At 41.8% G+C, this 12084-nt stretch overlaps 1 protein-coding gene across 9 annotated transcripts in view; it reads right to left on the bottom strand.

The window, feature by feature from the left end:
* Window positions 1-202: 202 nt before the first annotated feature.
* Window positions 203-12084, bottom strand: part of LOC147020586 (echinoderm microtubule-associated protein-like 2) — a 138681-nt gene continuing 126799 nt past the window's right edge. For all 9 annotated transcript variants that reach the window (XM_085896041.1, XM_085896043.1, XM_085896044.1 and 6 more), the window contains 6 exons: window positions 11597-11685; window positions 11178-11275; window positions 8302-8389; window positions 7971-8063; window positions 7740-7870; window positions 203-5135 (listed from right to left, as the gene is read on the bottom strand). In XM_085896041.1, coding sequence (XP_085752167.1) covers window positions 5007-5135; window positions 7740-7870; window positions 7971-8063; window positions 8302-8389; window positions 11178-11275; window positions 11597-11685 — 628 coding nt within the window. In that variant the 3' untranslated portion in view covers window positions 203-5006. The remainder of the gene's footprint in view (window positions 5136-7739; window positions 7871-7970; window positions 8064-8301; window positions 8390-11177; window positions 11276-11596; window positions 11686-12084) is intronic.

The raw sequence follows: 12084 nt of genomic DNA, 5'->3' as shown, positions 1-12084 counted from the left end.
TTCCACCCCCCCCCACCCAAGAAAGAAAAAAAAAATTCAAAACTTGTTGGAATCAAAGAAACTTCAATGTGGACAACTTCATGGTGCCCTCATTAATCCCTTAAAGTTTCAGCTTCCTCGGTCAAATCTTAACGGAGTGTTTGATGATCTATACACAAGACATAGCTCCATTATAGTAAGAAGATAATTATACATTTGCTAGTCGGGTTGGGGGAGATGAGTTTATTCAAGGTTGCAGTGAATGAACAGTGCAGTATCTATTGCAAATCAACAATGACAAAATGAAGATTTTCGAATTTATTTAATTGCCGATGAAACGAAAGCATGAACAACTTCACAGCCAAATACAAACCGATCCACAACCCAAACATAACAGCAATTAGAATAACCCGCGAATGCTCGATCCAAAAATTAGACGGTGGATTGTACAGGCGCACAAATGGACGACTGATTTGAGAAAGAAAGAAGATGATGGAAGTCCGAGTTTGGGGGGTAGTGTGCCTATCAAACGGAAATGGAATCGTTTCAACAACCAGACCGTTTATTCGTTGTGCTGAAGTGAGACCGAAAGATTTGTGTGAAGACTCGTGTGTTCCGGCGAAGTTATTACAATCATCAATATCTTGCGTCTTCTCTCGTCTGGAAGAGGAATGGATGTCGAATTTGGGGAATGAAAAGCAGTCGCTATGTTACATTTAAAAACACTCCTTACAACGCCGGCTACAATTGCAGTAGAAATACCCAACATTTATACACTCAAGATAAACTAGAAATCCGACAGAATAACGAACGTAATTAATAAGCGACTTTTTTTTTTTAATTTTTTTTTTGATAGAGGCCGCGACTTTGGAACGCAGCAACATCGAAAGAAAGGCGCAATACGCGAACCACTAATTCAAATTAATACCTTATTGCAATACATTTCTGCATTCACCGTATGCTTAGCTATCACATTTAAAAACAAACAAACAAAAATTAACCTGAACACATAAACTATCTATCTATCTATGTCTCATCACATGCATGTCGGGGCTCAAAATACCCCACCTGGCCAAAATAAAACGTGTATGGCCATACTTGCTGCACACAGCGTCGGATTATCTCAAATAAGCGGCACAAGATTAGTTAGTAGCTCAACGTTAACCTGAGAATGATACAGGGAAGGGGTTATACAAGGCGTGGGATGCAAAAAAAAAAAAGCCATCCGGTCAGTCTCTTTGAGCAGGATAAGACGCCGAGAACAGTTTAATTTAAAAAAATAAATAAAACACACAAGAAGCATTAATTGTTAAACAAAGATGGCTCAATCAGAAAAAAAAAGAAATATCTCGAACTCCCGAGCAAAGCGCCTGGACACCGCGATACCGTATTACGCACAAAGACAAAAACATGTCCGTAGACGTATTACTACGATTTAAACATTTGTACTTGATTACCATTTGCCATTTTGGCTGCGGTGATGGAAGGCAAATGATTTCCTTTAAATCTGAACCCAAATGAGATGCAAACTGTACAACTGTATTTTGACTTGTGTGTGCTTCGACGAGAAAGAGCATATAGTTCAAGAAACGTAAATTTTCCTCTTTGAAAAGAACATCAGAGAAAGCCAGAGCATGAAAAATGTCACTTCATGTTGTTTTTTTTTCTTTATCAAGATCACATCTTGTTTTGAGACAATTAGCTTTTGATATCCGAACCAAGACGGTGGGAAATGAGTTGTTCCAAGAACATGGAGGCCGTCAATAAAATGCAAGAATTTGGGCCCATGTACGTATTATTTATGCAAAGGATGTGTTTGCGTGAAATGGCAAGCGGAGACGAAGCGGGCTGGATCAATATGAGGAGAGTTTGGGAAGAGAGGTGGGATATAATTGGAATTGGAGTGTGGGTTAACGGAAAGATAATAAGGAGGCAAGTGTGGGGCAGAAGGGGAAAAGTGAGAATGTCGAGGGAGATCAAATATTCTACCTTTTTTGCATCAGGGATACGTAGCTCGAACGTTACGATGTCTGTAACTCCACCACCAAAATACAAAAAACAACTTTGTCAAAACAACTGTTTCTACAACACATTCTTCTACGGATAGCCAACTTAAATGCAAACATATCAGAAACATTTTCTCATTGCAGGTGGTATAAGTCGGTGTCCAAATTTACCGTGGGTTTATCCACACCTTCAAGGTAGTATGAGGTGATGAACGAATCTTCTTCCAAGTGAAATACCAATTGCATTAAGTGACAAACAAAGAAGCAACATTTTATGAAATGACAGGAGTGTCAACTCATGATATCTTTCAATTCTCCAGACAGAGCCATTACGATCTGTGATGTCCACGATAAGGCCGTACGAGAACCTTCAGGTTTCAACTGAACGGTCTCACTGGGTCTCATGACCAACAGACATTACACACGCACGTGCACAGACCTTCAGTTACATCACAATCAAATATCACAACAGCATGACAAAAAAAAAGTCATGGCACCTCAACAAAATTATCGACTTATCAATCTCCCACCACGAAACAATCAAATATCATCGCATTACCACCAAAATGTCAGTTCTCACAATGGAAAGTCTGGATAGGTTTAAATGAGTACAGTGTACATGGGAGGGTGAGCAGAGGGGAGGCGACACGAAAAGGTTTGCACAAGATTCTAGCTACGTACGAATCATTGAGCTGAGAGAAGCCGTACACGTTGGGCCGTTCAAGCTGATGCACGAGCTGCCACAATTATGGCAAAAAACGAGAACACTCATCATACTCTTAATCAACAATCATACTTAACTTAGAACACGGTGGACGAGAAACATGCACAGCCAGGAAAATGAGGTAAGCTCAACGAAACAACCTCCTTGAAGGCGAATGTACAACAATTAGATGTGAAAGGGCAAGTTTTTGAGACCATTTCCATATTTTACAAGATAAAAATATTTTACAACAAACAGCCATAATTTAAGTTCAATGTCTCCAATTATTTAATCCATGTTCCACTCGGTAGGAGTGGGGTGAGAAGGACAAATTTCTCCCTCCCAACCACCACCCCCCCTCCATCCCCCCATATAAGGTGTTTGAACAATCTCGATCTGGTTGTATCGCATCAGTTTCACGCCGATAAACTGTTTCAGATTGGGATCCACCAGATTATTAAATACGCAGGAAAAAGATTAAAATTTAGAAAAGGAAGAAAACTTCTGCCATACTTGCGTACATAATAAATAGATGGTCCCATGTAATACAAGCATCTAAGACGAGCAGAGTGGGTCCATTTTCAGGTATCAACATATTCACAAGTGCTTCTACTTCAACGGAACCTTAAAGCATCCTCCGATTTAGCAAGTCAAGACAACAGGAATCTGTCACGGGCAAATGAGAAAAACAATCCTTGAAATGAGTTTCAAGAGTTGCCAGATCAAATATGCGACGGTGCAGTGCAAGCCTTAATGTTACATCGGCTGTGTATTTGCCTGTCACGAGCACAGTTCAAAAGGTACGATGACTTTCAGAAAGAGGACAACCGCAGAGATACAATGGATTTCCGAAGACTTTCGAGGCCCTGGTAATGCTGTTTGGACATGACATGGCATTGGGTAAAGATGTTGCAAAAAAACAAATAATAGAGGGCACTTAGCTTTCAGGTGAATTCAACATTACAGGTAAACATAAGGTCGACCCAACAAATTATTAGTTCATATGCAGCCTGCGGCTGCTGGTTGCATCATTGCTGGGAGCGCGGTTGTGCCGCTGATGCGGTGCCCTACTTCCAGTGAGCTGGTACTCATTTTGCCGACCTTGGAAGGATGACAGGCTGAGTCAACCCCACCTGATGTTATTTAACGGTACGACAGGGGCTGAAACTCAAGATCCCAAAATCTTAAGCGAAGCCACCTTAGCCGTAAAACCAACACCAGGCTTGACCCTACAAATGAAAAGTCATTACAAGTTATAAGTGCTGCCCCCCCTTGCTCTCTGCAAGCCACAAAAATGGCCAAAACATTATTATTTTAATTTTTTTTTTTTTAGTATTTTGGGGTATTAGTGCTGGCAGGGGAATAATTTTTAATATCAAGACAGGTTAAAAAAATAATAATAAAAAGAATATATGATGAATAAACTTCCTTTTTTGTTTTGTTTGAGGGAATGTGTGATTTGGTAGGCACCAAGAAAATGACCATCCTTGTGCTAAGTTAAAGTCATGACCTTCGCTAAGATGATTGAAGATAGGAACAATGATCAGGTAGAAGAATAAGCACCAATTATGCTCCTTGCTTGCATCGCGGTGGTGTGACCAAAGTTGTAAAAACAATAAATAGACCAAACCTGTAAAAACAGACAATGCATCTTCGCAAAGTAACAATTTGGAAAACTGCTGTACCGGTTGTCGAGGCAGGACGATATCGTGAAAGCAACAGGAGTGTTCGAAGCAAAGCAAAAGCAAGAAAAGGGCCAGAAAGACACCGAACGACCGGGATAAAACGAAGCTGAGATTGAAGTGCACAGGATTCACATATAACGCAGGAAACTATGAATCATTTGTAGCATTACCGGTGCTTTAAAAATAAAATAATAAGCACAATTACACAAATGCACGAGTACGGTACATTGGAATCTGCGAGAGTCAGCAATCCTTTGCTGTATAATTGCAGGGTCAATCCAATGTTGGCCCAGTATAGCTAAAGAGAGACTGAATGCTGATGTCCCTTTCGGAAGTGAAGTTCGGTCCAGATCAAAACTTTTCACTCCGACGCTAATGGAAAGACAACCGGCAATAATTACGGGCGGATTCCATTTGTGCGAGTGTAGCGTGAAGACGAAATGGAGCCATAGTATGATTAGAGGGCAATATGTGGTGTAGAAAAATTTGGCCAAACGAACATGGCATGAACCATGCGCACGATATGACGACGAGGCTGAGCCATCGTCAAGAAGGACGAGGAGATCCAGCCCAAGCAAGAGCCGGGTTAAGAGCAGAACTCGGTGAGGTTGAGACCGAGGCAAAGCTGTTAAACTAACTGAAGACTTTCCACTGCATGATAGACATGTCGATTCCGCCCGTGGATATGAGGTAGCTGTCATCGGAGAGAAATGCGACATTGGTCACGTGGCTGCTGTGACCACTGTATGTCCTGCTTGGTACCTGGAAAGCAGATAAGACACAAAGATCATCACACTATAATTTGAGGTGTGTGTGTGTGTGTGTGTGTGTGTGTGACCTTGATACACTCCTGAACTACTGTACTGAATGAGTTGATAACTAGTGATTAAAACATAATGATTAATAGTCTCGGTGGTTCGGGGTGCAGGGAGGACCCCAATTCTCTCGATGTAAATGGAGTATGTATGGCATTGTGCTGCTCCCGGTGGGGGGTGCATTTCAATCATAGTAAAATACACCAATTCTGGGGGAATTAACCCATCGGTAATTCTGGGGGAATTAACCCGTCTACAATATGAAGGCAATGGGTTGTCATCTTTAATTCGTCATGGATTCTTTGGCCGTTTCTCAACTGGCTCACGGTTTATGCTCCCTCCAAATGGACACGTTGCAGTGCTTGCATGCATGCTCCACATATAAATATTGATTTAGTGTTATAATTTTACCTATATTTACCTCCGCCACCGAAGGTGGAAGGACGTTATGTTTTCACCACTGTCAGTCTGTTGGGTCGCCGAAATAGATGACCCTTATCGTCAGTCATTCTGTTTGTTTGGATGTTTGTTCGTTTGTCAGCAACATAATTGGAGGTAAACGTGGGCCGATTTTGACCAAACTCGGGTGGTAGAGACATCTTATGACCTAGTGCTTTGGAAATTGTGATGGTTACTGGGGAAGCAAAGCGTCCCTAGCAACAGCCGAAAAACCTTCAAAATCGGTACCGTTCACGTGAAATCAATTCCGAAAGCCATTATCCCACGATGGCTTATGAAATTTGGCATGCATCATCCACAGGTAATGCACTACCAAATATATTCCTGTTTTTGTGATGTATGGAATAGTTTACCCGCAGCGCCCCCTACAAATGGGGTATGCCCGAAAATTTGCGAAAATTGAAGGCCCCCGAGCGAGCAGGTGAGTGCATCGATCCGAATGAAACTTTGCAGGTTCAAGGCACGCAATGAGTACTACAACTTTGCCTCAGGACATATTGACCGATATTGCTTAGGTCAGGGGTCAAAGGGCAAAAATCGATAATATGCGAGAGCTGGAGGTGCCTTCGCTCCAAATGCTACTCCTCCTAGGGTTATGGTCGGATCGTCATGAAAATTCACACTAATCGTCTGGAATACATTGTGCACAAACGAACGAGCCGGATTTTCGATTTATGTCTTTGTTCACCCACAGCACCCCCTCGAACTTTGGGGATTTCCGATATCAAACCGCATTTTCGGTACTTTTCATTCAAATTGATACCGAGTAGTTATCAGTAGATGGAACTCGATGAGATTTGGAATGCATCATCTTAAGGTGATTCCCTATCCGCTATTTGACATCCATTTTGTTCTATATCTGATAGTTTCCAAATGGCAACCCTCTCAACTTGGGTGTCCGAGGGCCATTGAGCATTCCCGCTGAAAATTCAAAGTACACTAGCTCCAAGACGGTTGAACCGAATCGAATGAATCTTTACATGCCAATAGACCGTAATGAGTACTACAACTTTGCACATTTGCATAATGACCTATCTCGAGTAGGTCAGGGTTCAAAGGTCAATAAGTGCATTTTTCGGGTGAAATTACCATTCAAGGCACCCTTGCTCCTACACGGATTAACCGATATGAATGAAAGTTCACAGGTACATAGTACTCGATGAGTACTACAACTTTGCTTCAGGACATATTGACATATCTCGGCTAGGTCAAGGGTCAAAGGTCAATGAGTGCATATTTCGGGCAAAATGACCATTCAAAGCCCCCTTGCTCCTACACGGGTTAACCGATATGAATGAAAGTTCATAGGTACAGAGTACTCAATGGGTACTACAACTTTGCATCAGGACATATTGACCTATTTCGGCTAAGTCAGGGGTCAAAGGCCAATGAGTGCATTGTTCGGACAAAATGACCATTCAAAGCCCCCTTGCTCATACACGGGTTAACTGATTTGATTGCAATTTCGTAAGTACTTAGTACTAGATTAACTGAGATCAGGGGTCAAAGGTCATCGGATGCTCGGCGACCCATGGCCGCCTACCAGCTTGTCTGTTTGTTTGTGAAAAATATCTCAAAAAAGTTGTGGGAATTTTGGACGAAACATGGTGGGCTGCTTGGGTATGTAACAAGGAAGAATTGATTCGATTTTGGTGAAGATCCAGATCCGGATCTGAGAATTTATTTAAAGTGATTCTTCACCATTGAGTGATTGGACTAAAGCAATACATAGCACGATATCTCAAAAAGTTGTGGATGAAACTTGGTGGATGAGTTGGTTCAGTGACGAGAACAAGCCGATTAAATTTTAGTTAGGCCGGATCTGGATTCGGACCTGATCAGTGGGATACAAAACGTAAACTAATCAGCCTGGTGGAGGTATGTGCTCTACCGAGTGCCCTTCCAGTTATATACCGTACAACCAAATTCATGAAACTTTCCGTGTACTTCAACATAATTCCACCGACAAAAGAATAATTCTCATGTGGTCAAACACAATCAAGTTAGAAAGTTGCATTTTCTCAAAAATATCCTCAAAATTTTTTTTCTTTGTAATACAGATTAAGAACAGAGTAAGTCCAGCATGACAAACCTTGAGATGATGGCAGGGATAGATAAAAAGTTGCACTTTCCCAAAGTCGTCTGCAACAGCCACTGCACTCCGCGAATGTGAGCGACACACGGCGTTGATGTCCGTTCCGTCTGAGCTATCCGGCCATACGCCTACCAAGATGGAAAAACAAAAAACACGAGTGTGAGGCCTATGAGAATGAAAGCGAATCATTCTAAACAGAGCTAGAAATTAAAAACATCGTCAACGTACCATATATATGAAAACCAAGAACACAGGTGTACGTGGCCCAATCAATGTCCCGAATTGAATCGGCTTTGAGCTCCTGTCGGCAGTCCGTCGTCCCTGCAGGTAATCGGGGAAAGAGTCATTAATCGACAGGTGACATTTTTGTCAATTTAGCCAACATACTGCAGCATTTGACGACGGTAACTGATTGAAAAGTGCTTCGATGTATCTTTGTACAGAAAGAGCTTGCTGTTCCTGTTGGTGCAAATGCGCAGCTTGTATGAGTATCAAAAATAACCCTCGTTGCAAACATGATACGGAGAGAGAGAGAGAGAGGAAAAGTTGATTGACTTACAGTAGAGTATCTCGTAGTCTCCAGAGTTGGATACGAGTAGTTCTCCATTGGATGCCCAATCAAGATGGGTGATGAAGCTGGAATGACCCTGAGAGGTGAAATGAGGAGTCACGTGAGATGATGATATTTAAAATGACTTGCACATACTTCAAACAAGAGTCGAACCGCATCAACCATGAACTTGCTTTTAAACTGAGCATGTTCATCATTGCTACTGGAGTTTTAATGTGCCAAGGACTCCAGCAGAATTTGATTTAAAATTTCTTCCCGAATTTTCATTATTACACAAAAGAAAAGGCCACTTCGTGCCATATTGCCTATTTGGCATCACAAAACTAGAAAGAGCAATCAGATTGCAGACCCTCACCAGGACTTGTTTTGTGTGATAAATATATGGAAGGATGTTCTAAATGAAAGGTCTAAATGGTTTAGTTGTAAAGGTGTAAAGGTCAAAGTCTGAAAAGGTCAAAATAGGTCCAAACTCTAAAGGGTCAGAATTGTCGAAAGGGTCTTAAAACATCGAAGAAGGGTCTAAATGTCAAAGGGATCTAAAGGGTATTGAAAGGTGTGAAGGGCTAAAGGTCTAAAAGGTAGAAATGAGTCTGAGGGGTCTTAGGGGCTCTAAAGGGTCTAAGGGTTGTAAAGGGTGTTATGGGTCTATGAGGTCTTCGTGCGTCTATAGGGTCTACAGGGTCTTATGGTTCTCAAGGGTTTTAGGGGTCTATGGGGTCTTAAGGGTCTAAAAAGGGTCTTCGCAGTCTTAAAGTGTCTGAGAGTTTTGAAAGGTCTGAAGGTATGTGGGGGGCTAATGTAATTAATAAATCAATTCACGTTCTGTGTGGACAAACAGACAAACAGACAGACAAACGGACCCAAATGCAATACCCTCTCCTCTGGTGAGGGTAAACACCAATTGTTTCATAAAGGGTGGATTATGCTACTCAATAAAACAAATGACAAGTTAGTAGGCATTGGAGAGAGACAGAAATCAGACACATTTAGTATATCTGCTTACCTAACATGAGAAACATCAACTGCCACCTGGAGTACAACAATGAAAAATGACATCCGGTCTTTGTCCCCACCCCCAATACCACTCCCACATCCTCCGTTGAGGTTGTACCATGCCGTTTCTTACAAGGATGTCAGGTACGTCACATCTGTATCAAACGTTTTTGATTCATATACACAGCTAAAAACTTTTTGTGATTCTTAAAATGCAGCCACTGTGATACTTACTGTGCATAAGAAGAAACACAATAAAGTCATTCAAACCCATTGTGACAACCCAGCCATGTGTGTAAAGGAAAACTATGAATTGTATATTTTTAGCTTACCTGGAATTGAAATTCCAGATAAGGTATTGTCACCACGCACCCGTCCATCCATCCGTCTCCTATTTCGACTTCTTCGGCCAAACTGCTGGGCTGATCCGGCTGAAATTTGGCAACAACGTTCCGCTCCTGACAGGTAACGGGTATTGCAAAGCTCGTCCCGGTCACGGGTGACTTTAAGTATGTCAAAATGGCTGACTTAGTACATTTCTTCAAAATCTTCTTCTCCAGACCCACTGGTCAGAGTGATACCAAGTTTGGGTTGCAACATTAGGCCAGGATAGGGAGGTTAAATTGTGGAAGTCATGCCGATCACGTGACCGGGAGTGTGTCAAAATGGCGGTCACATAAATTCCTTCAAAAATCTTCTTCTCCAGACCTACCAGTCAGAATGCCACCAAATTTTGGTTACAACATTAGGACAGGGTCGTGATGTTAATTCATCACCCATGATGTTCCAAAGTTTGTTCACAGCATTAAAACAAAAAAACAGGACCACTGGACCTGTAGCTTATCTGGGTCCTGGCCTAATGTTGTGAACCTAAATTTGGTAGAATTCGGACTGGTGGGTCTGGAGAGGAAGATTTTCGAAGGAATTTGCACGACCGCCATTTTGAAAAGCTTCCGGTCATGCGATCGGCATGGCCTCCACAATTTAACATCAGGACCCTGTCCTCATGCGGCAACCCAAATTTGGTAGCATTTCGACTGGTGGGTCTGGAGAAAAAGATTTTTTGAAGAAATTTACTAAATCTGCCATTTTGACCGACTTAAAGTCATGTGACCGGAACAAGCCTTTGCAATCCCTGTTACCAGTCAGGAGAGGAACGTTTCTGCCAAATTTCAGCCGGATCGGTCCAGCGGTTTGGCCAGAGAAGAGAAGTCAAAATAGGAGATGGACGGATGGACGCTGCACAATGACAATACTTTATCTGGAATTTAAATCCCAGATAAGCTAAAAAAAAAAAAAATCAGGGTCTAAGGTGGTCTGCGGGGGGTTTCCCAGGCAAAAATAACATTTCTTCCCTGTAGTAATTCTCTGCAGACTACTGTAGTATATGAGAGTACAACTCTCATGCACTACATTTCTAACTGCAGCATTTTTTCCTGGGTTGAGTGACTGTTACTCCTGATCCAGATGAGCCTCATTACCTATTTTTCATTGTCACAGCAATGCGTTGTTGCAATTTAGAGAAGAAAAAAAAATGAACATGTATCTCAGCCCAAAAACTTGCAAAAATTTGCTTTTAAAGAGTAAGCGTACAACTGAACTTGGTTGTCGCCATCAGTTTTGATGAATTACATCATCATACAAAAATACAATCTTTCGGGTATTTCAAACATTACACATGGGGAAAAAAAATGGGAAAAGCATAGAGGAAAGGTGGGAAAATGGAGGATTGGAGAGAGAAGGGAAAGAAGCTTGAAAGGTGATAATAGAAGGGGTTGCGAAGGTATGCGGCATGTATGGAGCATATAGCAGTGGAGGGATTAAAAAATAAAAATGCTGCCATTTTGTGTACCAATCAAATGTATCCCTACCGTGCATTTGCCCATCCGTGCATACCGCCTCCCACTTTCCATCACAGAATACAGGAAAATGAAATTTTCATGTGATCCAATCGCCAGCATGCTTCCATCTGAGTAAAAGATGGAGTGTAAGCAGTTTATCAGAGGTGTGAGTGTGTGTGTGTGTGTGTGTGTGTGTGTGTGTGTGTGTGTGTGTGTGTGTGTGTGTGTGTGTGTGTGTGTGTGTGTGTGTGTGTGTGTGTGTGTGTGTGTGTGTGTGTGTAACAATTCATATACAATGTGGGCGAAAGGGGAGAGACAGGTGTGTTCCAGAATTTGTGGCTCTTTTGCCAAAACATATTTAAAACTTTTTTTTTTCTGTACACAAGAAAAAATGATGAATAAAATGTCAGAAAAAGCAACAGTACATGTGTAAAGTACGGAGTGATCACCTGGAGAGAATCTCATGACTGAGAGTAGTTCCGTTCCATCTGTGTGCAGCGTCACAAGATCACTCGTTTCTGCATCCAGAACTGTCCACCTGTTACGCACAAAAAGTCTTCTTTTTTAAAAATTTTTAATTCCAACTGGCTTTTGTTTAAAAGCAAATAAAAATTATTCTGATGTTAAAAAAAAAATACGTTTTTTGCTCCAATCTTTCCTTAAGGGTTTTACATTGATGATGAAGAGGATGTCACTACAACGCAACTTCGGCAAACGTTGTTTGTTTATTTTTATTCTCGTGCCATGAGGCACATGAGGCTGTCAAGGAAGTTTCAATGGCTGGGGGTTACAATCCCGACGGGTCGTCACCCCGACGTATGATACACGACTGAGTGAGTGTGCAGGGGTTTGTAATTTGTTCAATGTGCCGGCGATAGCTCGCCTCCTCTCCACGAAGGATACCGTGAGCTCTTTAGTATCCAATAACCAATGCCAG

This window comes from Eptatretus burgeri, chromosome 9 (genome assembly GCF_056783735.1).
Source record: "Eptatretus burgeri isolate ZD-2024b chromosome 9, Ebu_testis_v1, whole genome shotgun sequence".
Classification (NCBI taxonomy): Eukaryota; Metazoa; Chordata; class Myxini; order Myxiniformes; family Myxinidae; genus Eptatretus; species Eptatretus burgeri.
This window is presented reverse-complemented; position numbering and strand designations above follow the sequence as displayed.